The sequence below is a fragment of the Plecotus auritus genome (genome assembly GCF_963455305.1).
Source record: "Plecotus auritus genome assembly, chromosome: 6".
NCBI classification, from domain to species: Eukaryota; Metazoa; Chordata; class Mammalia; order Chiroptera; family Vespertilionidae; genus Plecotus; species Plecotus auritus.
The window spans coordinates 173,129,900-173,155,626 of NC_137773.1; the positions used below are offsets into that span (position 1 = coordinate 173,129,900).

At 53.3% G+C, this 25,727-nt stretch overlaps 1 protein-coding gene across 1 annotated transcript in view; it reads right to left on the reverse strand.

Annotated features, from left to right (window-relative positions):
• ITGA9 (integrin subunit alpha 9) overlaps positions 1-25,727 on the reverse strand; it is a gene marked incomplete at its 5' end in the record, with an annotated part of 281,034 nt that overhangs the window by 208,259 nt on the left and 47,048 nt on the right. Inside the window, 8 exons of the mRNA XM_080674008.1 lie at positions 3,169-3,323; positions 7,341-7,386; positions 10,147-10,237; positions 14,708-14,802; positions 15,753-15,858; positions 17,826-17,963; positions 21,766-21,834; positions 24,232-24,317. Coding sequence (XP_080530134.1) covers positions 3,169-3,323; positions 7,341-7,386; positions 10,147-10,237; positions 14,708-14,802; positions 15,753-15,858; positions 17,826-17,963; positions 21,766-21,834; positions 24,232-24,317 — 786 coding nt within the window. The remainder of the gene's footprint in view (positions 1-3,168; positions 3,324-7,340; positions 7,387-10,146; positions 10,238-14,707; positions 14,803-15,752; positions 15,859-17,825; positions 17,964-21,765; positions 21,835-24,231; positions 24,318-25,727) is intronic.

Sequence of the window (25,727 nt, forward strand, 5' to 3'; positions counted from 1 at the left end):
CCTTCCGGTTACTCTGAGGTTCCCTTAGAGCAAGCATGTCAAACTCAGAGGCTAACACAGGCCAAATAAACAAGGCATGCGGCCCGCGGGCCGCGAGTTTGACATGCTTGTCTCAGCGTCTCCTAGGAGAGGAAGGGAAAGGATTTCCGCTTCACTAGTTTTCCTGAGTTTTCTCCCCCCTTACCAAAGAATGAGTGGTGATTGTCACACCAGGTTATCCCATTCCTCATATCACATGGATTTGCCTCATTAACCCACCCCATGCTCCTGGAGAAACCGGAAGGAGCTAAGACAAATGCACCCCGGAAGCCAGAGGAAGGGTGAGGGTTCAAGTCTCCTGGTTTCAACCCTATTTATGCATTGGCTTGGCTGACCCTGGGGCCCAGCTGCTGGTCTGGAGGGAGGGCAGGCACCCCTGCGTGCTCGTGGCTTTGCCAGGCTGACTGGGAGCCATGGAAACGCAGGATGCAGAATCAGAGCACAAAACACAACCACTTAGGGCTCATCCCGCCCTGGTTTTGCTCTAGAACTCAGGTCACAGCCCAGAAAGGCTGGCTCCTTCTCGGCCTCCAGAGACTGACAGGCAGGCGGAGGCTTCAGCGTGGCCAGCAGGGGTCGGGGACAGAGCCGTCGGGGACAGAGCTGTCGGGGGCAAAGCATTCACCACCCTTACTTATGGCATCCAGGAGGCCCCGAGGAGCCACGGCCACTCCCCAAGCCAAGAATGAAGTGATTCATGAGACTTGGGATGGGCAGACCTCTCACTCGATGCAATACACCATAAACCCGTTCTTGAGGCTGCTGGAGTTCGGTGCTGTGTCTGCACCCCAACACTGAGCCAAGGGGCTGCCACTAAAGGGGCTCAGACGCACCCAGAGGCAGCGGCAGCAGCAGCGGCTGTTTCTGTCTGGATCGTCTGCCTCTCCCCGCCCTTGATCGCAAGCTGCTTGAGGACAGGCCTTTGCCTGGCCTCTTCCCAGCTCTGCGCCCAGGACCAAGCATCCCGTCTGGCACGTTTAAGAACTTAATAATCATCTGCTGATTGACTGACCCAACAGGCGCTTCAGTATCTCCATGGGACTGGACCAAGGGGTGGGCAAACTTTTTGACTCGAGGGCCACCATGGGTTCTTAAACTGGACCGGAGGGCCGGAACAAAAGCATGGATGGAGTGTTTGTGTGAACTAATATAAATTCAAAGTAAAGGAGCGGAGGGGAGAGCAAGAGAACCGGATAGAACAGCCGGATCCGGCCCGCGGGCCGTAGTTTGCCCACGGCTGGACTGGACACTCACTGTGCTGGTTTTGGCAGCTGTTGTCTCTCAGCTCCAAACCCGTCCTTCTCCCTCTGCGGTGCCGGGATGGGGCTGGGCAAACTCATTTCCGCTTTGCCAGTCGCCCTGTGTGTGGCTCTGCCAAAATGGAGAGCTGGGGGGCAGGGGCTGCAAGGCTGGAGGAGGGAGAAGGGGCTCGCTCCGTCCTGCCTGCTTTCCATTCCCACCAGCTTAACCCTGCATCAGTTTTTCACAGCAGCTGGCTCCAACAGCAGTTTCTTCAAGTTTCAGTTTCTCCCCCACAGCCAGCCTCCCTGCACCCCGTCAGGAACCCCAGCAGCACCAGCTAGCAGCCCCTCCTCCAAGCTTTAGGTCCTAGCTTTGCATGGGGCTCTTCTCCCAGCTTGCAGGTCTCCAAGGGAGTGGTCCCCCCCCAAACGTAACCTTTTCCCTTGGTTCCCCTAGGTCCGTGGTCGGCAAACTGCAGCTCGCGAGCCACATGCGGCTCTTTGGCCCCTTGAGTGTGGCTCTTCCACAAAATAGCACGGCCTGGGCGAGTCTATTTTGAAGAAGTGGCGTTAGAAGAAGTTTAACAAAATGTGGCTCTCAAAAGAAATTTTAATCGTTGTGCTGTTGATATTTGGCTCTGTTGACTAATGAGTTTGCCGACCACTGCCCTAGGTGACCAGAGGTGCTCAAAGCTAAGCCACCTGGAGGCTTGCTGGGCCCCACCCTCAGAGGGCCTGATTCAGCTACGATTTGCATTTCTAATACGATCTGGGGACACCACCTGGTGCAAACCTAGAAGCGGTGGCTGCTTCCTGCCGTTACTACCCGGTCCTCTGTGACCTGCTGAACCGACCCCCAACGTTACACTCCCTTTGTTAAAATAACTGCTGTGGTTTCTGTCTTCCTGACTGGACCCTCCCCGCGGAGCCAGGGCAGAGTCACCCCTACAGCGACCCTCTCTAGAGTCCCCACGGTATGGCCAGAAGCCACAGCGGCCCCCAGGGGCGTGGCGAATCAGCTGGCCCTGAATACTCCTGTGGCCACGTGGGAGCCGTGGTTTTCCATGGCTAAAGCGGAAAGGGAAGAGGCGTGTGGAGTCCCTTCCTTGCAGTCCCCTCCCTGTGCATATGCATGAGCCCCACCAGGTCCCAAGGGAGAGAAGAAACCAGAGACAAGGCCATAACACCAACTGCTGTGGCTCCCAAACCATCCCCCGGGGGTGCTGCGGCCCAGGGCGGTGGCAGGTTGGTACCACAGAAGACACCACGCCGACCGCTGTCCCGGAGGCCAGCTCCCCACCGGTGCCTCCTTATGGCCCGGCCCAGAGGCAGCCCTTCGCTGACAATCCAGCCCTGGATATGCGGACTCTCCTGTGCCGGGCCTTCGTCACCAAAACCACCACCACCGGAGCTCCTCCGCAGCCACCAGCGACGAGAATGGGGCAGGCTCATCATCGGAGGCCTGGGCGTGGCCCTGAGCCGGCCCGCAGCACTGTCTGCTGGGCTAGGAGGAGGGCGGAGGATGTCCGGGGCCTGGCCATCCCCCAGCCCTCCTCCATCTGAAAACCTGACCTTCGCCACGGTGAAGAGCCAGGGGGGCTGCCTTCTATGCCCAACTCCAGAACCCCCGCCCGACGCGGGCCTCACACATCCACCTGACATCCCATCCATTTCCACAATGGCTGCCCATACCCTTCCCAACCTTTCCGTAATGCCACTGCCCGCTCATCTCAGGGCAGAGTTCTGCATTTCTCCCTTTACCGGGAAGACGGAGCTATCGTTCCTTTTCCTGAACACCGGGGGGATCTGTGGCCTGCTGCCTGCAAAACCAGCGGGCAGCACCGCCAGCGGGGACTCCGGAAACACCCCTGACTCGGTGGCTCATTACCGATTTCTCCGGGCACATGCCTGCCGCGGAAGCGAAAGCAGGCGGTGACATTCAGGCAGTTCACGGGCTGCTGTCCGTCGCGACACTGGGGCGCCGTGATGTTGATGGAGACGGGGAGGAAGATGGAGACGTCCACTGTGATGACCGGTCTTGCCCTGCGGGTCAAGAGAGGAAGGTGACTCAGTCGTGTGGACAAGCAGCAGCCAGAACCAGACAAGAACTAAATGGACGGGACAAATCCTAGGCCTTCAGCCCAGCACTTAACGTGTGAAATCGTCCGAGAGACAAGGACCCGGATGCTCTGTCAATACTTTTCTCTGGTTCTTCAGCTTATTTCCTAATAAATGAACGGTTAGCTTCCCAACCATAAAGGCAGGTTGGTTGTTAACGAAACACATCTGGTTGAGGCCATAAACGGACCACCGGGTGTTAAAATGTCACCAATTAGGTTCCGAGTTCCATTTCATTAGGAAGAAATGAGTATATTTGAGGAGTTGGACAGCCGATGGCACGACGCGAGAAACAGATGCACAATCGGGACCCCCCCAGGGCCTTCACCGCCATTAGAAGCATGAACTGCGAAGTTCCAGGCCCCACCAGTGGGTCAGACCTCCCCCTTCAGTGACTCCCATCAATTCATTAAGCATTTTTCTGAAAGACCTTGACTAAAGGAGTCCCAGCTGGTAACAGCAAAGCACTTCCGAGCTGATGGGACCAACCCGCCCAGCCTCAGTGAAACCCAATAAACATGCCCTCTCTTCACACGGACACGGCCCGCCCCCCAGTGCTGAATGGATGGGCATTCCAGATGCAACTCCCCAGAGCGGGTCAGCCCATTGTGCTCTCACGGCCAACATCTGCTCAGGGGCCCTTCACCACCTAAGCTGCGGCTTGACCTCCTCCTCCCCGCCAGGCCTCACAAAGAGACCTCTTTACCTCCACGGGGCCCTGGCCTTCAGGCACTGGGCTGACATAATAAGATTGAGGGGCATTCGCGGCCCGAGAACAATGACCTTCCTTGTGCACGGTGACCCCTCCAAGAGTGCCCAGGGTGACAAGACAGATGGGAACGAGGACCGACACCAGGTCTAAGGGAAGGAAGCCTGAAAGGAAACCTCGGAGAAAGAGGGAGCCAGGGGATTTCACGGCGGCCACCGCTGCCAGGAGACGGGGTCGAGAGGAACAGTGTGACAAGTACAAGGGGACTGTGGGGGCTCCCGGAGCAAACCCAGCCACAGGACTCGCGGGAGGCAGGCAACAGCAGTGCCCGAGAGAAACCCAATATCCTGGCCTTCCACTGTTCTTCTGGGCTCGTCCTTGGAAGATGAAGCTGTAACAGCTTCTCCTGGTCGCAGTGTCTGTATGGATGGACGCCCAGGGTCACTCGCTACAGCCTCCCTGGCCCTTCACGGCCAGCTCAGGGGTTCCCCTCCCTTCCTGAGCAACCCTGGCAGTCGATGCCCACCCCTGCTGTGGTCTCTGTGTTCACGTACTCATTAAGGTCTCTGTCTATTTCCGAACCTGCCCCACCAGCCTGCAGGCCCCCCAGTGGCCGGGATCCTGGTGAATTCACCCCGACTGGTCTCAAGATGGTAACTGTTCCAAAGCCCTTGTTAAACGGCTGCAAACTGTACTCCATTATTTTAAAAGGGATGACAGGCCACAGGAAAGCCCAAAGTTTCACAAAACAGACAGAGGTCCCAGGGAGAGCGGGTCTGCACCTGGGGAGCCCTGCCCTGCCCAGGATATGTCCTAGTCATCATACAAAAGAGAAGCCAGCGCCTGCCAGCGTGGCTCAGTGGTTGAGCGTCGACCTATGAACCAGTGGGTCACAGTTCGATTCCCAGTCGGGGCACATGCCCGGATTGTGGGCTGGATCCCCAATGTGGGGCATGCAGGAGGCAGCTGATCCATGCTTCTCTCTCATTATTTATGTTTCTCTCTCTCCCTCTCCCTTCTTCTCTGAAATCAATAAAAATATATTTTTAAAAAAAGAAAGAAAAGAAAAGCCAGCCCCTTCCATCACCCCAGGGGCCACCTGGGACATCTGGTTCCCCCTCTCACGGCAGAGGTTTGCAGAAGGCGAGGTGAACAGGAAACAGAAGTGAGCGGGCCAGACAAAATGATGAAAGTTGTTCAAACAGAATCCTTTGAAATGACCCGCGAGGACCTTCCCCGGGCACATCTCCCTCCAACATCAGTTCCCTCCAACCTTTGTGTTCCAGCTCCAAGTATTGTTTTTGGACCGGGCAGAGCCCAGAAATCTTTCACGGGCCTCTCTGATCACTTCCTTTGCCTCAATGGCATCACACCAGCCGCCTATCATCCCGCCACAGGACCTGGCCTCCCCCGCTAATCGGAGAGAACAAACTTCCTGAGGGCAGAACTGGCCCTGCCCGCACTCCTGTGGGCGGGAGGCTGGGCTGCCCGGGGCCAGCCTCTGAGATGCAAGCAGAGGGGCACCTCAGGACAGCCACACACGTGTTCCCGAGGTTTTATTTTGGGGGAAGCTGGTGGCTGGAATTCCTTCCGACGGCTGGCAGTCCTAGCTCATGTCCAGGTGAAGAATGAAGCCAGGCAGGGTGCCCTGGGCTTTCTCGGGGTCAGTGCTGCTGGCAGGGCAGAGATGGGTGGACAGAAAGAGCCTGAACCGCTGGGGACGACGCTAGCCTGCCAAACCTGCCCCGAAACCATCCACGTCAGTAAGGTTTTCTCCAAACTCAGCCCAAGGCACCCCACGCCTGCACCCCGAGGACTCTCTGTGAGGACACACACATTTGTGGGGGTTCCTGGCCCTCTTCCCTTCTCTGGTCCCACCTGACGTAACTCCCAGTCTACCTAACTTGCCCAGCAGCTAGGTCATGACTAGGACATACTTAGCACCTTCCAACATTGAGGGGCTGCTATGTAGGAGACAGGGGACCAAGAAACAGACTCAGAGGGAGGCAAATAGGACCGAACTGATGTCAGAATTGCTCGCATTTATTGAGCACTGAGATTTGGCCCCGTTCTAAGCATTTCACATGCACTAATTCACAGAGTTCTCATGAGAACCCCATGGGTCGGTACTGCTACCTTGTTGAGCAAGGTCATCGGACTCACATGCAGGCAGTCAGGCTTGGGACCCAGAGCACCAGGCCCCCGAGTTCACACTCTCAGCCTCAGGGGGATTCTGCCTCTTCAAAGTATTTGGGGTTACCCGGGGGTTAACTGTACCCTCAGAAGCTGAAGGCGCTGCTGCATGGGAGGGACCTGGGGTGAGGAACCCCATGGCCCCCGGGACCCCTTCCAGCGCTGAGATCCTACTCGCCTATTTTAGAACGTTCTGCCATCGGGTTATTAACAAAACCTAAGAGTTGGCTCCCATTCCAAAGTGTAACTCTGCCTCCTCTGACTCATGCAGACAGACATGCTTGGAGATGGTTCACGGGTGGGACGGCGGCCCACGGGCCTCTGGAGGGGAGATGCAGGCGGCCTGGGCCCCAGCGCACGTCCCTCAGCTCCACTGCCACCAGGGGAATGACGCACTGTCCCTCGGGCAGCAGGCTCCCGGTCCCTGGGGGTGGGGACTGACGAGGTGAGGAGGGGAGGACGCAGGGTGTGAGATGAAGACATAGGACAGGACAGCGCTTCCCGGGCCCGAGTGTCAAGGCGCCCACAGGAATGATCGTGTGAGCACGGCACGTGAACGAAAAGGGGGTCGTGCATGGCTGAAAGGAAAACCCCTATGGCCCAGGATGCCGCAGACTCCGCCTAGGAGCTCCGAGGATGCTATCACCTCACACCTGTAAGCCACGGCAGGCCCACCAGCTGGAAACCCCAGGACAGAGAATAACAAGAAAGGTAGCACTGGCCCTGGCAGAGTCGCTCAATTGGTTATAGCATCCTCCCGATACACCAAGGCTGCAGGTTCGATCCCCAGTCAGGGCACATTTTGCCATGAAAGCAAAAATAAGTGGAACGACCAACTAATGTTTCTCTCTCTCTCAAATCAATAAAATATTTGTTAAAAGAAAGGGAGCGTTCCCACAGACTAAGCACCTCCGCCCGCAAGGAGCAGGACAGAGGGAATTGCCAACTAATGGTGAATGACTCCCCCAGGTCCCCCCTCCACCAATCCCACCCCTCCCCCACGAAGAATGTAACCCAAGAAGCAAGAGGGAACATCTCACCTTAGAAGAACCACGCTGTCGGACATGAAGGCTCCAATGGTTACATCTGAAAGCCAGAAATGGGCAGGTTTAGAAACTGGTTGAAGCCTATCTCCTCAACCCCAAGGCGCTCCAAAGCAACGGAGCCTGGCCTCGAGGTCAGGTCCCCAGATGGCCAGCCTCTGGGCTCCAGAATGTTCCTGTAAGCGTCAGAGCCACTCGGGGCCCGTCTGGCAGCCAAGCACCAGGTGTGGCTGTCGAGCCCTGGCAATGTGGCTGGTCCGCACTGAGAGGTGTTGTGGGTGTAAAATACAGACCGATTTCAAAGGCCTCGTACAACAGAACAGCCACCTCCTCCATGTCTATATTGACTATACGTTAAAATGATAATACACTGGCTATACTGGGCTAAATAAAACATTATTGACATTCATTCCACCTGTTCTTTTATGTGGCTACTAGAATATGCTAAACTACATATGTGGGTCACATTCTATTTCTTTTGGGCATCCGTGAATGAGAGAGAGGGCTGCCTGGAATTACATGATCTTGGAGAAAGCCCCAAGTTCTGTGGAACCTGTGACTCATTTCCACTGCCCCCTCACCCTCTGCCGTCCCAGACTCGCTCAGAGCCCTTGTCTGAACAACGGAGACCGTTATCCCACGTCTTCTTCAAAAACCGATAACGTTTTCAGAAAATATGTATTCAATATTTGTCAAAAATATTAAATGTGTTCAATGTAATATTAATGAAGTATTTAAATATGTATTAAATATAATATAGGAAATTAGATATTTAATTCGGAAAATACTTGGTGAACTACACACCCAAACACAAGTGAACTACACACCCAAACACAAGGATAACGGGCAGTGTTTATCCTAAATAACTTTAATTTAGGAAGCATTCACTTGCCCAACAGCTCTCTGCCTTTCTTCGCGCCTAATATAAGCCCTCAGCCCTGGGGTTCTCATGACTTCTCCGCAGCACCCAGCATCTGAGTCCAAGAGTCTGAATCCCTACGTCTACCCAACACCCTCACGGGGAAAAACAAAGAGCAAATCCGTGAACTGTGTTGCTGCTGAAATTTTTGCAGTTGGGTATGCGTGCTCATTTTGTTATTTTCCAACCGTCACTTTAAATGGATTGAATATCTGAAAATAAAAGAACCCGACCAACTGGCCATTTCTTTTATGAAAAATGCAAGATGTAGTCAGATTCCTCGTGAAGTATTAACACACCTGCTCACCAGGCATTTATAGAGAAGCAGGCTAGGTCCTCGCCCACCACAGTGCGGCCCCTGCCAGTGCCTTCACTTCTCTGAGGCTCAGTATCCTTGACTGTCAAGTGGGGCGGGGGGAGGACACCCCCATCGCCACCTACCTACTGGGGTTATTATAAGATGCCCATTGCATGTGGAAGCATTTTGCATATATGAAAGTGCTAACTCATCGTAAGGCATTATTTAGGGATGGCCACAAACTGCTAGGGACAAGAACTGCTCTCTCAAACTGAAAAAGACCCATGATCTATGGGGACAACAACATCCACGCTGACCCTTTCCTATCCCCACTGCTCCTGGCTCTGGAACGTCACGAGGGATGCTCAAAACCCTGTAAGAAACTACAGCATTCGGCCCTCCTGCGGGATTTCATTCCTTTCCCCAGGTCCTCCTGAAGCACTCCCGGTGGAAAGAAACATCTCTAGATAGATAGCAGGATGACCTATCGTTTCAGGGACATTTTTTTCTGAATTCCACGATGATTTTGGATTTTTAAAATTCTGATCTTTGTTTCCTTACCTCATCCCACTCCATCCCCTTCAAACACCTGAATCAGGTATCACTTGGGATTGGGGTTTGAAAATCCTACATTTTTATTCCATTAGCTTCAACCACCGCAAGGCACTGACTCTGGAGACCAGCCAGCCAGCCAGCCAGCCTGAACGGGGAAGGTCTGCTCTGTTCGTCAGCAGTTTTCTTTTTGCTCAAAACCTTTCAATAATTTTCATGCAGGGGGAGCGATGCTACTCAGTTCCTTTTCCCCTCTCCAGAGTGAGAAAATTCTGACTATGATTAAATAATATCAAGGAAGCCCTGGCCGGTGTGACTCAGTGTTTGAGTGTCATCCTGTGTACCAAAAGGTCACTTGTTCGATTCCCGGTCAGGGCACATACAGGTTTCGGATCTGATCCCAGGTCGGGGTGAGAGCGGGAGGCAACCGATCAATGTTTCTCTCTCTCCTCTCTCTCACCCTTCATCTCTCTCTAAAATAAATAAAAACATTAAAAAATAGTATAAAGGAAAACATAAGGTGTCACTACTGATCATTTTTAACGTAGACATGTTTTTTTTCTCTTCATGAGAAAGACTGGCAGGCACAGAATTCACTGTAAAACCCACTCACCTGCTGCTTCCCCTCTTCGGAGGGGGTCATTTACAAAACCCCAAAAGTGCCCTGCGGACGTGGCTCGGGGGTTGAGCATCGACCTATGAACCAGGGGGTCAGGGTTCAACTCCCAGTCCACATTGTGGACTCGACCACTGGGGGCCGTGCAAGAGGCAACCATTCAATGATTCTCTGTCATCATGGATGTTTCTAGCTCTCTCTCCCTCTCCCTTCCTCTCTGAAATAAATAAAAAATACATTAAAAGAAATTAAAAAAAAAACAAAAAAGAGACTTGCACATTTTCACCTTAAAATCAAACACCAGGCCAAACACGCCCTGCTAATGGTGTGAATTTTCCTAATCCTACGGAGACGTAACCACACCACCTCGTGCCTTTTCCCTCCGCGTATCTCATCTGCCTTAAGGGAAATCGCTTACCGGGATAGCCGTTCCCATCCATGTCAATGCCTCCCGACATGGACTGCCCGAACATCCGCAGAACGGGGCTTATCTTCCGCCCGGACAGTTTCTGAAACAGACAACAGGGAAACTGAGTCGCCGGCAAGGACCACAGTCACAGAGAAGCCCCGTGACTGTCTTAGCCCAGCTTCTGAGGACACCTGGTCTTGACTTTGTTGAAAGAAAAACTTAAAAAAAGGAGTCCTGATTTCATCAGGGAGTCCTTGGCAGGCAGCGAAAGACCACACACTCCTGCACTATTCCTTGCCTTAGTCAGATGCCGTGATTTAAATTTTTTCCTAAGTTTGGGGCTAACAAAAGACCTACCCAGACCATTGTGGTAATGTTTTGACATGTTCAGTGAAGTGTGAAGTGAATAACGTGTGGCTGCCCTTTCTAATGAAGGTTGTGTGTCGTGTTCACATGGGGAGAACTGGCTGAAATTCTGAGAACATACTTTCCCTTATATCACCCTTCCCAAACATGTAACTAACCATGTGACACTCCTCCCCTAAGCGGCACACATTGGCGTCTTTCCCTAGGCGGACAGGCAATGCGTGTGTCAGGGGTCCTCAAACTACGGCCCGCGGGCCACATGCGGCCCGCCGAGGACATTGATCCGGCCCGCCGGGTGCCGCTGCCTGTCCTGCTTAGCAGCCGACTTGTCCCGGGCCCGCAGTGCGCATAGGAATTTGTTCATAGTTTTTTTTTTTTTTAAACTATAGTCCGGCCCTCCAGCGGTCTGAAGGACAGTGAACTGGCCCCCTGTTTAAAAAGTTTGAGGACCCCTGGTAGACCAGATGGCCATGGGCGACCGCCTCTCCATGCAGCCAACCAGAAGATCTGCAGGCTCCTGAGCTTCCCTGACAGGGTGAAGCCGTCTGACCTCGGAAATCTAGAACGCCAAGGTCCTGGACCTTCCATGCACTGAAGGACACCCCCAACATGAGCTGGAGCCTCCTCCCGGAAGGCAGCTCTCAACCAACCATTCAGAGTTCATGGCCCGACCAACGCCAGGCATTCTAGTCTCTGTGCTCTTATTCACCATTCATCACCGTATGTTCACACGGGGGTTCAGGACTATCTGCTTACAAGCAACCTTCGTCATACGTCAACATTTGTGTGACTCAGTCCCTCACAAAGATACCGAGCTTCCTGAATCAGGAGAGTCCTATCTTCTGGCATTTGACCTGTCCCGCCTTCTCTTTGTCGATACAGTCTCCTCGCGGAGGCTCAGCCCATGATACCCTCACGGTAGGTGACAAGAGAAATGCTTTGTTTTCATGTCACGCAGCAAAATCCTCGTCAGAACCAGGCATGCAGACATCCAGGGGCTCACTGTGGACTTTCTCCCCTTACCCTTTTCCTTACTGGGCCACCTCCAGAGAAGTCACGAGGCTGGGGAAGGGGAGTTTCCATAGGGTCTACAGATCAACACGCCACGGCCATTCCCTGCTACAAAGAGCCCTCCACTCGCCACCTCCAGCGAGGCCATCCAGCAGGGGATGTGCTGAGCATCGAGGGACAAGTCAGAGCCCTGTCGGAAGCACTGAAGACATGTGTCTTGCTCCCAGGCAGAGTCCGCATCCCACACGGCCCTGTCTAAACAAACATGGATGGACGCCTGCACGGTCCATGAAAAGCCACATCTTGACGCCGACCACCTCGCTCTGAGGTCCACCAACGCCGGCGGCAGCCTGCCCAGCCTTTGCCCGTCTGAGGTCTGCTCGGCTGGGGCGCGGGGGACGCGCGGAGGGGTGGTCCACTCGGGTGGCGATGCAGACTTACGTTCTCCTGCAGACATCTGCAGGCCATTAGGCCAGAAAGCCAGGAAGACACGTCTGCTCGGTGCTAATAACTCTAAATGAAAACCAGGAGCTCCACCAGGTTTGCAGACAGTGTCCTCCGGGCAGGAGAGAGGGAGCGATCGCAGGGGCCGCCCTAACATGCCCAGGGGGCTGCCGAACCCGGAGAGGCACGCAAGCATCTTAAAATCAACCCTTGTCACGGGGCCCCGGAGAAAGAGGAAGGAGTTACGGAGCAATGTGGAAGAACTTGACTCCGATCGCACCGTTTATCCAGCAGAAATAATACCCAGCCGGGCCAAGGAAAAGCAACTGCCTTGCCCGGGGTTGTTTCTGATTTCCTCCCCGAGTTCGCCCACACAATGCCCGCTCTGTCCGGACCTGGGCCCCGAAGAATCTGTCATGAGAGGGTTTTAGTTTCCTTTTCCAATCCCTGACCTTATCACATCCATAGGAGCAGCTTGGAAAAGTCTAATCATGGTTGTTTCTTTTTCTTTTCCTTTTTCGAAGAGCCCCAAACGACTTCTCTTTGTCAACATTAACGAGCCAGCCTGCTGACAAAGGCCGGCCGGGTCCAGCTGCTGATCCCCGCTTCCTACTGCAGGCACCGCGCTGACCACAACATTTAGACTTCAGCTGCCTGCCTGCAGGATCCCGCCCAGCAACGAAACAAAACACTGGCGCGCGGGGGAGGGGGCCCTCGCAGGTTGCCTCCCCGTGTGGTTGGCTTCCGAGGTCCGGGAACAAGCTTCCAGAAGGATGCGTGGAGAGGACCCCGGGCGGTCGGCTACCCGAGGACGGGGCTCCCGGGATGATGGTCAGCTCCTCAGCAGGAAGGCCACGGGGGCCGCCACGACAGGGCTCTGGAGTTGAGAAAGGCACCAAGGATCCTAAACCAACACGCTTCACGGTGAGCTCAAGAAAGAGGAGTGAGTGCCAGGGCAATGTGCAAGAACCCGCAGCTTGTCGCCCCGGGGAAGGGTGCCCCTGACTCAGACTTAGTGCAGCCTTGGGGATGCGGATGGGACCCCCAACTGTGACTGTAGCCCTCCCCCTTCGGCCACGTCCGCGGAATCCCCTAAGAGCGTATTCCCACCATCCGTGGCTCTTTTCTGATAAAAAGTGGAAGGTCCGTGTCGATAAAGGCCCCTTGGAGCACGTATGTCTCACAGCGAAGCTAAGTTTCCACATTCCGAAGTTTTCCCACTGGGCTTGCCCCCGGGGCCCTTTCTCCAACGTGCAGCGGAGGACGGTGGGTATTACAAAAGGTTTGGGAGTCGGACTGGCACTTTCGATGGTGGGCAAGTTAAAGAACCTCCCTGGCCACAGTCACCCCACCTCTCTCATCATCAAAGGTGGGTGAAAAAAGTACCCGTCTCCCATGGCTGTTGGGAGGGTTCAAGGTAAGAGGCAGAGCTGTCCCTCCACTGGGCATCTGCCCCCCGGAGTCACACAGGGAGCAGGAGGCCCCGCCCAGAGGGAGTCTGAAGCCCCACTGGCAGCGACCCTCGGCCCGTAAGTAGCCAACTTCTAGTGCAGCAAGAACAACAACTATGAATGTACAAACTGACCTCCCAGTACGCACTGCCTCTAAACATCAACTTGTAAAGTCTGTGTGGCTTTTTCCCTTACCTAGGAACTTCAGTACGGGAACTGGTTTTGGTATTTTACTACCATTTCATTTTGTGGAACGTTTATAGAACCTTTTCTAAAAAAGCAAGGCTCCGTTCAACACTGTGTTTCCTTAGCAATAATCGAGATCGGAGGCAAGCTGCTTCGCGACGAGAAATATAAGCATGAGCAGGAAGGCGGAAGCACATAGTAAGCGCTCGATGAATCAATATTTGCTGATGGGGAATTTCTCCGCTTGGGCTCCGTCCCTCTGTGTCCCTGACCCGCCGGGAGCACGGCGCAGGCCTGGGGCCGCTCTCCACACAGACATCCTGGCGGAGCACCACTTCCTGTTTCCCAGGGGCTGGGCCCGGCACCATCAGCAAGTTTGAACACCAAGCTGATACGACAAAAAACTGAACTCACCACTTCCGTGTTCCCCAGCCTGGGGCACGAGGCCAGAGCTTAAACAGCTTCTCACGTCAGTGCCAAATGGGACGACAGCCCTGCGACGGCTTTCAGGTCCCTCCTCCAGGGACCACCGTCTCTCTAGATCAGCCGTGGGCAAACTACGGCCCGCGGGCCGGATCCAGCCCGTTCGGCTGTTCTCTCCGGCCCGCGGAGCCGAAAGAGCGGAGGGTTCTCTTGCTCTCCCCTCCACTCCTTTACTTTGAATTTATATTAGTTCACACAAACACTCCATCCATGCTTTTGTTCCGGCCCTCCGGTCCAGTTTAAGAACCCATTGTGGCCCTCGAGTCAAAAAGTTTGCCCACCCCTGCTCTAGATCATGTCTGACAATAGATTCTTTGGCCTTAGCACACATAGTTGACAAAGGAGTAACCACAACAAAGAAAGCCTCTTCTTCAATCAACAGCTCTAACTCTGGGTAAGAATCTGGCCGTGATCTCGTGTAGGCAGAATGCACCCCTCAATGTGAGCACGCTCCAGAGTCCAGAAACGTCTTGCTATTTCATCAGCAGTGCCCCTCGTTGGTGTCTTTCACTAGAGGGTGGCAAGGCTAACGGCAGGAGCCGAGCTGTCCACGCCTCTGGACCCCAGGGGGTGGCACAGAGCAGAGTGGAATGAACGGACGAGCAAACAGTTCCCTGTCCCACCATTACCATGGAGTACTGAGGGACGATCCCGCCGGCGTCCCCGTGGTAGATGTAGACGGCGCCCGAGAAGTCATCCTCCATGGGAGCGCCGATGGCCACGTCTGAGGGAGAGAAACAGCTGCGGTGAGAAACGCCACGTGGAATCATAACCTAAGAGCGGATTCCCTCATTCCTGCCATCAGGTCTGTGTCCTTCCAAACCAGGTATGTCTTGGTTGTTGGTTGTTCAAGCATCCACTCAGGCACAGGATCTCTCAGCAGGAGAAAAAAATAAATAAATAAATAAATTGAAAGAAAATGATAGGAGGTGAAGAGAGTTTAGTTCCAGGAAAGCTCCTAGCTCATTCTCCTAGGGAGAAAAATATCACTGAGCCATCCAATAGAAGAAATACAAAGATAAACCTCTGGCCTAATTTCCATCCGCCAGAGAGGGCAATTCTATAGACAATGGTTACTGCATAGAGAAAGCCAACTCTAGCCCTAGGTGGAGTGGATAGAGCGTTGGACTGCGGACTGAGGATCCTGGGTTCAATTCCCGGTCAGGGTATATGCCTGGGTTACAGGCTCAGCCCCTTGTGTGGGGCGGGCAAGAGGCAGCCCATCAGTGATTCTCTCTCATCATTGATGCTTCTATCTCTCTCTTCCTCTCTGAAATCAATAAAAATATATATTTTTAAAAAGTCAGTCCAGCATGCTGTCACTATCAGGAGAGAGAATATTCTCTCCTTGCTCATTTCACGAACAACGTAGTAGAGCCCTGTGGAGCATCGGAGGCTCAGAAACGAAACGTATCTGCTCGAGCTTCTCTGCCGTCCAAAGCCCCAGTGGACCAGCCCCAAGGTTCACTGGCCCCACAATCACATAGCAAAGCACACGGAGCTGACGAGACGGGACTCTTGGGAAGCAAACACCAGTGGGCTCGGAGCTCAGCCCCGAGTGCCTGCCCAGAGAGCACCTTCTCCAAAGGTGTCTCCTCTCCCCGTGGGCAGGGAGATCCAGGAGCGCATCATGCGGGGGCAAAGTCGGAAGGCGGGGGGCAGGCGCTCACCCACCTGGGAACCCGTCGTCGTCAAGGTCCCCCAAGCTGGCGATGCTCTCCCCGAAGTGTGCGTTGTAGGCGCCATCCCCGCTCAGGGCCAGCTGCTCCTCCAGGGCTCCCTGGGAAACAGGATGGAGGAAAAACGGAAAACAAAACAAAAACACAATAAAAAAAAATACACACAACCGAGCTGGGAACACCACCTCTCTAGTGCACCCCCACGGACAGGAAACACCTGGGTAGAGTCAAAGGCACCCAAACCTCTCTCTCCTGGGGGCAAGACGAGTCCCTTTTACCGGGGCAGCATGGGGCTCTCCAACAGCCTGGGATGCCTGTTGGAGGGAGCGTGCAGGAGGCAGCCAATCAATGATTCTCTCTCATCATTGATGTTTCTCTCTCTCTCTCTCTCCCTTCCTCTCTGAAATCAATAAAAAATATATATATTTTTTTAACTAGGAAGAGGTTCAAGAGAAATAATACTTAGGTACTTGGCTTTAAGAAACACGGGTTGTGGGGGGCGGGGGTGGGATGTGTGGGTGAAATGTTCCCAGAGAAGATCTGGGGAACTCTCCTGCTCCAAGTGTCCACACCCCGACTTAGACACATTGTCGGGCTATCCATCTGGTCGCCCGATTGCCTCAGACAAATGAACACCCATGCAGATGTGTCAGTCTCCTGCAAACAGAGTGGCTGGTCGGGGCTGAATGAATGCCTGCTGTTCTCGTCTCCACAATGATCACCTCATTTCCTCCTTGTCCCCCCTCTTCCCCGCTCCCCTCCCTGTAATGTCAGCGGGGATGCAGGTGACCAGTCGCTGCACCAGGTACCAGGAAGCGTCTTCCTTCCCACGTTTAGATCCACTTGCAAAGAGTTTGCAAACATCCAAGAAAGCCCAAGGCTGGCACGTGCCCTGGCTCCTCTGTCAACGGCTGCCCTTTCTTCCTGGCACCTGCCCGCCTGGGTACGGTGACACGCCAGCGCCTCTACCCAACTGGGGTAACGAGCATCTTGTCAGTGCTTAAAAGTACACTCATGGACTTTTTTTGATTATGAAAGCATGACATGTTTGCTGTTTGGCTAAAGATAAAACTAAAAATCTGCCCAAGACCACCACCCAGAGCCATGTTATTATCCTTCTCGGTGTATGTGCTGTGTTTTTAAAGTCTGTTTGTATATGCAGTTTTTAATCCTGCTTTTCACTGATTATCTCATAAGCATTCTCTAATGTTAGCTCAAAGGCTGGTGGTACCAGAATTTATTCATTTAACCATTTCCTCCTGGGTGAACACTCTCACTTCCAGGTCCTCAAAAGATTCTGCTTTCTCACTGGTCTCCCGACGCCTGCCCCCTGCGCGCCCGCCCGCCCCGTCCCTGCCCCCACCCACCCTCCCCTTGGCTGCAGGGGAGTAGAGGCGTCTTTCTGCCCCATCACATCCCTTTCATGATTCTGCACAATAAGGGCCATCTGATTACGGCCTCTGGCCCCCACCCAGCCCTCTGCTGCCTCACACCTCCACCCACTCGCCCAGCTTCCAGCCCACTCCTGCCTGTCTGCCCAACTCCTACTCCTTCCTCGAGATTCCTTCTAGCCATTGTGTCCTCGGAGAAGGATTCTCTGCTGCCGGGGCAGATGTGTGTGCACACCGAGGAAGGCAGCATCATCTAGAGATGAAGCTCTGAATCCAGCCTGCCCGGGTTCAAATCCCAGCCCCACCACTTCTTAGCTGTGTGATTTGGGGCAGGTTACCTGACCTCTCTGGGGCCTCAGTATTTTTTTCACCTGAAACATGGGGGCCACTGATACCAGGTGCACATTACACTGAACTCATTCACACAGAGCGGGAGGAACAGTTCCTGGTACCGGGTAGGCACTCAAACCACGGCCATTAGGATTTTTCTGAACCTGTGTGTTGGCGGTTGTGACTTTCCATCAGTGGAAACACTGAGCTTTCTGAAGGTAGGAAGCACGTCTTCTCACCTCCTCTGGGTCACGGGGTCCAGTGCATGGCCCAGAGGGGTGCTCGGTCGCTACTCACTAGACATGTCCCTCCCCCACTGCCCCCAGGCTGCCCAGCACTGTACTCACATTTCCTCTGTTGATGTAGACGGTGACCTGCCCCTCGTCCCTGACCTCAGAAAACATGGGGGCCCCCACCAGCAGGTCGGAGAGGCCGTCCGCGTTCAGGTCAACTGCGCATAAGGAGGAGCCGAAGTAAGAGCCCATCTGCAACCAAGTCGAGTTGCAACAAAGCGTTCAGTGTCTGCCCTCTCACAGGAGGCCCCCTCTCTCCGCCAGCCCCGGCCCCCACCGACAGTGGCGCTGCCCGCGAGCCAGAGTGCCCAGGTGAACGGGCCAACACCCCGCTTCCCTGGGTCTTTGCAGCTGTGACGCGGTGCCCCCAGGCGCCAAGAGACCAGAGCTAAGTGGCTTAGAGTCCCCTGTCCTGGAGCCCTACCCAGGGGGTTGACTAATGGACCCACCCCGGGAGAACAAGGCACTGGTTTTAAAAATACAAACGGAGGTTGCAAATACAGGTCCCGACCGTCATAAAAGCACCTCGTGATTCGGACGCTGGACAAGGCCCAGCAAATGGGAATATGAAGTTTCAGGACACGAGGGGGCATGAAAGAAATGTGACATGGGAAACGGGTGACACCCCCTTCCCCCCCGTCCCAGCCCTGTGCACAGCTAAAGGCCAGTGAGGAACTCACGAGCTGAAGTGACAGAAAAAGGGAGAACCCGGGGACCACTGGATGGATGAGGGACCCCGCCAGGCTGCACGGGGTCTGCCTTCCTCACAGCCTCATCTAGTCCCTATTGCCTTAAATCGGGGTTCTTAAACCCAAACGTGAATGGGGTCCGGGCAAGGGATGTAACAGGTAAGAAACAAGTAACAGTGCGAGAATGCTTACAGGTGGCCGGTGACGCCAGGCTTCAGTGGCTAAGACACAACGGGGAGCGGTGGAGACCGAGGCGAACTGGCGCCCACAGACCCAGCGACGGGGGCGGCTCCTACCGGCTTCAGCCAGCTGCTACCCCGAGCAAGGCCAGCCTTCCCATGTCCCAAGAGAAGCCCCAAATCAAAACATTTATTGGAAGGGCCTATTTTTTTTTAAAAAAAATCTATTTTTATTGATTTTTTTTACAGAGAGGAAGGGAGAAGGATAGAGAGTTAGAAACATCGGTCAGCTGCCTCCTACACACCCCCTACTGGTGTATAGGACAAAGGTACATGCCCTTGACCGGAATCGAACCTGGGACCCTTCAGTCCGCAGGCCGACGCTCTATCTACTGAGCCAAACCAGTTAGAGCCTATTTTTTTTTTTAATGATAGCAACTAATTCATATTAAAAAACAAACAAACAAACATACTACACAGGACAAACCAAAATTGCTGTAGGCTGTATGTATCCTTTCCCGAGGCTGCCAACATGCAAGCTCTGATTTCTATTAGAAAGGCTACCCTTTTAAAACCCATGTTTTCAGATGATAGGGCTGCTGCCAGTAGGTGGGCAGCTGACCCCGTGGAGCATGACACCGATGGAGGACACTCCAGACCACTCCCCGCAGCGACCCTGGGCCAAGAGGACCCAGATGCCCTTTCCCAGTCACAGGCCAAGGCCACCTGCACTCAACTCACATGCCCGCCCCACCCCCCATGCCCAAGAGAGGAGGGCAGGGACGGTCCCGAGGCACAGGAGACAGGGGGCACAGAAACCAGCTGCCAGTCCCCGACTCAGTGGCTGTGCCTATCTCCCTATCCGGACATGAGTAAAAGGACTGAGACCCAGGCAAGGCCGCAGTGAACGATGTGTCTCATTCTAATGGGCTATTTAACTTGGCATGATCTTCGGTGTTAACTCAGAGATCCCTGGACGTGAAGTCTCCTATCTATGTTTTGACATACTGATGCATCACATACTCAGTCAATTCCATAAAACGTCAGCATGGCAACGACGCGCTGTGAGGCGCGCGGTCCTTGCTCGAAGAGCTCCCGTCGGCCTGGGAATGCGGGGACGTGTGCCTCTATTAACCGCTGGACTGCACACACACTGGTGCTTCCTCATGTGTTCTATGCATGAAGCATGTCCACCAATGAAGATCAGAACTGAGTTCTCTTTTTCTTCCTTTCTTCCTTCCTTCCTTCCTTCCTTCCTTCCTTCCTTCCTTCCTTCCTTCCTTCCTTCCTTTCTTTTTTTTTCCTCCTGGTAAAGCCAGGCGATAAGACTATCTGATCAAATTCTGGCCACACGAAAGCAGAAGGGACTGGTGGTTTACTGAGTCAGACCCCTCTTGTGTGGGTGAGACACACCGTAAAAGGCATCCTTTGAGAGCCTGGGGTCATGACCTCCCCCTATGAAATGACTGTGAAGTCAGGCAAGAATTCCTCACATCTTTGGGGGAAAAGCAGAATAAAATGCCTAAGGAGAACAAGGGTCTGTTTCACAATCAGAAAGAGGCAATGGGGGTAAAGCCAGAAGACGGTGCAACAAGAGGGCGGGAGGGAGTGGCGGACGAAGGAGTACGTCTGGACCGGTGCCAGGAGCGGGCAAGACGAACCCTACAGAGAAGGACCAGCAGCGCTCACGCCCTCCTAGGTCGTGGAGACTCTTCGCCACGAAGGCCCCCTTCTTTCTCTCTAATGCCGGGCGAGCTTGGAAACCTTTGCAGAACGGCTCACGGTCCTTTTCCGGGTTGCCGCTTTGGGGTTTGGAAATGTTAAAGTAACGCAGGCAGCCCAGCTCTCTGGGGAATGCAGAGCTGTCCTCGGGGGGAAATGTCACAAAACCGAGTTTAGAGATGCATTTTTTTTTTAAACTGAAAATATGATGACAATTCAATACTGAGTATGTGCATTAAGGTTGCTAAAACTGCACAAAATGAGTAGACTGCTGTCCTCGCAATAGGATTCATCATCAGAACGATATGGAACTCATACAGCATGTCTGACTCTGAGCAGGAACTGAACTAGGGCTGGGACACATGGCCGCCCAGGAAGGAAACAGCCTTCCCCTCCCCCCCCCCCCCCCCCGCCATTTCTCTGGGTAGTAGAAGGGAAATCACCTTCTGACAGTCTCCTGGTGTCTCCCTCCCAAGCCTCAAGTCCTGTCCTCTCCCCAGAACTCAGTCAAGGCCTCCACCAAGACAAGCCTCTGAACTCCCCGCCTCACCTCCCAGCCTGAACTCCTGTCCCCTTAGAGCCGCCAGTCATGCTAAGCAAGCCTGCCGATCTGAGCCACACTAAGGCGGCGGTGGCAGATAAGCCCATGTTTAATAATCAACGGCATCTCCACCTGGCTTACTTTCAGACTACGGTGCAGGATGGATAGAAATTGGGATGGAAAACCTGCAGGAATTTGAATTAGGGACAGGGTGAGGACAAGACGATGCAGGCAAATAAACTTTGCCCAAGACTAATTGGAGGGCTATTTCTATTTCAAGGCTCTAAAGGGAAATGGGTGACTCCTTCTGGTTTTTCTTTGTGTGACAACAGTCCCTGCGGCAATGGTGGCAGAGGGCTCAGGATGCAAGGCGGCGGGGGTGGCGCTGTGCTGGTGAGAGAGGGAGCGGGAGACCCATTTGTCTGTGGGCCTCCTTGGAAAGTAATCAGGTCTGCTTGCTACCTGTACACAACTGTGCGTGATCTCTCTGGAGGTGCAGATGTGTACATATGAGGCAAAGACAGACAGACAGACAGACACACAGATGGAGAGAGACAGAGAGGCCGAGAGAAACAGAGCATACAGTCATTTTGATGACAGTGTGAAATACAACCTGTTACCGAAAAACTCTATGCTGAACTTGGCCACGTACAAACTCATCTTGCTACCTGTCTCCAGCAACAACCTGAATTGCATGAATCTGCAGGTTACACTCAATGCTGAAAAGGTAAGGAAAGGCACCCACAGGCAACAGAACCACAGCGCCCAGAGAGAGCCTTAAACCCCTTTCCCAGCGAGTAAAATCTGATTGCCCCATGATGACATCTCTCGAACAACACAAACACGTATACCAAGAATCTTACCTTTTTACCTGACGCCTGAAAAATCTTAATTAAGGTGCCTGATCTTCGGTCAGCTCTGAAAATATAAACCTATGAAATGAAAAAAGAAAATCTAGTTAAGATGGAAGCAATGAGCAAAGGTATTTACCAGCATCCTCCTGGGAGTCCTAGTGAAATGCCTGACTGGGCGCAGGACAGGTGTGTTTCTACCAGCTGATGCTAATGCAGTCCACGTGACTCTCATTTTATCAGCTCTGCAAAGGAAGTGTCCTTCACCTCCTCCGCTCCTGGCCACATCACGGAGGAAGCTACGCATAGTAAGACCCAGGCAGCTTCCAAATCACCAGTAAACAATTCAACACTTAGAAGAAGTGTTTTCTTCCTTGAAACAGTTCTTTCATTCCTATGAGTGAGAGCTTGAGCAGGTACCCTACATAATAAAAGGTGAATATGCAAATTGTCCCCTCGGGAGTTCGACCGACCGGGAGTTCGACCGCTCGCTATGACGTGTGCTGACCACCAGGGGGCAGCACGGAACGAAGGAAGGCCCCAGCCGGCAGCCAGGGGAAGGAAGGCCCCAATGGGCCCTGATCGCTGGCCAGGCCTAGGGACCCTACCTGTGCACAAATTTCGTGCACCGAGCCTCTAGTGTCCAGATAAGAGAGAGGGAGGGAGGCATTTCAGACCAAGCAGTTTTCCAAAGTGACACCACAGACCATGAGAGTCATGACATTTGCTTGCGTAAACAGGAATTTAGCTGGCAGACACCAGAGTGAAACATTAAATACATTTCTTTACCGGGGGACTTTTCAGAGCCGTTAGGGTGCATGTTTATACCATAAGTCTCCGCCACAAAGAAGATCATTGAGGTGGAACTTCCTAAATGACATAACGATGGAAGTTCTTTTTCAAGTTACGTCTTACGGGAAGAGAATGTCTCATGAGAACCAGGGCAGGGGACCCTCTCACAGGGTGAACAATCTCAGTGTGAATGTCGTCATGCCCAGATAACAGAAATCAATAACCACCCAAATCCTGAAGTCCAGAGGACCTTGCGGGGGTGCCTGGGAATCAGGTCTGCCCCAGCTCCCATCCCTGGGAATATGGAACAGTCATCCGTTTTATCAACCGTGACCAGTTTCCCCAGCGCCCCTCATGTGGTCCAACTGAAAGCAGCATCAGCTGAGGCATGGGCATCGCTGGGAACTGGGAGGCAGAGGTTTTTATCAATACTGCAGAGGTGCCGGGGCTCCGCAGCTCCTCCCCCGTAAGACATTATCAATGTGGGAACAGCGCGCGGCACTTCCTCGTCCCTCCACAGTGGAGAGGAAGCCGTATCTTTCTTGAAGTCACCAGAGTTCATCCACATGCTTCCCCCTGCTCAGTGCACTGGGGTTTCTCCCTGGTTTCATTTTCAAAGACCCTTTCTCCACAGCATCAGCCTTGCGGGAAGGGAGGCACCTGCTCCAGAAACACCAGCAGTGACTGCAAATCCTGCCCAGGAGGATGCAGGGAGATGACCCCCAGAAATATATCACAGTCAAGCGGGTCAGCTAGTCATACTGACTGACGCCCCGGCTGAAGGCTCCAATTAACAGTGGTCTCGGCCCGACGTGGCCTCTCCAGGATCCAGACCCCATTACTCTGAGCCCCCGGAGATAGGGTTAGACTACCTTAGGTCTACCCCATGGGCTCAGACCCAGAGACCATTCCTCTGTTCAGTCTTTCCCATGAGAGAACCTACAGAGTGTATTAAAAATGCAGATCCCTGACTCATGTGGACCTACCCAACCTACGCAATCTCGATTTCCTGTTTCCTGGAGCCAAAGACCCATCAAGCATAGTTCTCTGAAGGGTCAAGGCACCAACTGAGATCCCCAAAGGGACCCAGACAGCTCTGGATCCATGGGGTCCATTCTATACTCTGGGCAGATACTTTAAGGAAAGTGACCCACATATTCCCAGTCCAGCCTTTGGACTGTACCAGTCTTGGTTCCAACACATCGGGGGAAATAAATATAAGAATCTAGGCCCAAAGATAAATCCCCAAAGATATCTGGGACGAGACCTGGCTCCATGAGGTCAAACTTGGAAAGGGTTTGAGAAAATGGAGGATTTGAAGTTAGCCAGGGCGGGGGGGGGGGGGGTGAGGGGGAGAAGGATGCCATGCTGCCAAGGTCAGTCTTAATAGTCTCACTTGCACATGCGTGTGCACACACAGAGTCAGCTGTGAAAAACATTCTCAGATGCGAACGTGCAGGAAATGGAGGGTGCTCTCCACACCCTGATTAAGCTTCAAGGTCAACTCCCAAAAGTGGTTGGGAGGAGACAGCAGAGGTGCCTCCATACTTCGTCACTTACCTGCCAGCCACCCAACAGAATCCTCAGATCAAAGTGAGTTGACAAACCCCATAGCAGCCACAGTGTGCCCCTCCTCACCCCGCCTTCTGTGTGACCCCATGCTATTCCCAAGGCTCTTCTCCTCACCTTTCCAATGCCTTCATCCTGGGGGGCGCCTCCTACCACATCGGTGGTGGACTGATGAGAGAAGTGGCCGGCGGTAACTGCATAGCCTGTAAAGAAGGGGCAGATGCCAAGGACAGGGTTGAGAAACAATGACAGGGAAGAGAAGGATCCATCAGAAGGAAATGTGTCTCAGGTAACCCTAATCTAGGCGTTATTATCCAGCTAGTCTTGGATCCAATGGCAGCTGTTGGTCTTCTCCTGCTGGAATACCTCGTCTCACACAAAGACATGTTCACCAGGACATCGGGGCAAGAAAGAGCGGTCTCTGTCTGCTTTGGGACAGGTACTGGGCTACATACTCCATATCTGTTTTCTTTTTCTGACCGACGTATTTTGAATGTTCATACAGTACACACATCTGAAGTGTAGAACTTAATGAATGTGTGTACATGTATATAACCATGTAACCACCACCCAGAGTGGATGGAACCATGGAAACACAACCGAGGAGGATCCCTCATGTTCCTTCCTAGTCAATGCCCCCACACAAGTAGCCACTCCTCAGATTTCTATCATACACATGATGTTTCCCTGGTCTCCAACTCCACTCACTCAACATGAACTGTCACCTCTATCCATGCTGAGTGTAGTAGTTTCTTTTTATTGTTGATTAATGTTTCATTGCATGAATATATCCCAGTATCTCTTTTCCCCCTCCTATTGCTAAGGCATTTGGTTTGCCTCCACTTTGGGGCTATTGTGAACAACGTGTACGTGTACTTTGGATGTCATCGTGGCCTGTAACCTCCCAACTCTAGGGGGAAGATATGATTATTTCTTCCATTTTAGAGATGTGGAACGTGGGACTAAAATGTGATTAACCAAGATTCCCAAGACCACACAGTAAGATTCAAATCCAATCTGTGTGCCTCCCAGGCCCCTGCTGTTAACCATTATGCAACACTCCCTCCTAAGAGAAGGCAGAAAGAAGCTAACAGGGATGGATGGATGGATGGATGGATGGATGGATGGATGGGTGGGCAGGCAATGAATCTGGATACAATAGGAATCTAGAAAGAAGGGAGAAAGTTGTCTGAGTTTAGTCTAAATGTTTCCTGCACCTTCTGGAAGCCCTGCTGACAGGTTGAAACCTGTCTCCTCTGGCCGGCAGAAACCTTGTGCAGAATGCCAGCTAGTCCCCAAACCTTGTCACCAACCTCAAACCCTAGATCTGTGATCATAAGCTCTTTGGGCTTTGTGATGAGACCATGTTAGGGTCAATTCGTATTCACCGCGTGGCTGCTCTGTCTCCGACTGGAGGCTCATGTTACCCAAGAGTATTCTGAGTGACAGCAAAGCCTCCAGGGAGCCTTGCGAAGCCGGTAGCAGATGGGGCCTCTGTTCTGTATGTAGGGAGAAGCCACCAGCCCTTAGGCTAGACCCGTGGTCGGCAAACTGCGGCTCGCGAGCCACATGCGGCTCTTTGGCCCCTTGAGTGTGGCTCTTCCACAAAATAC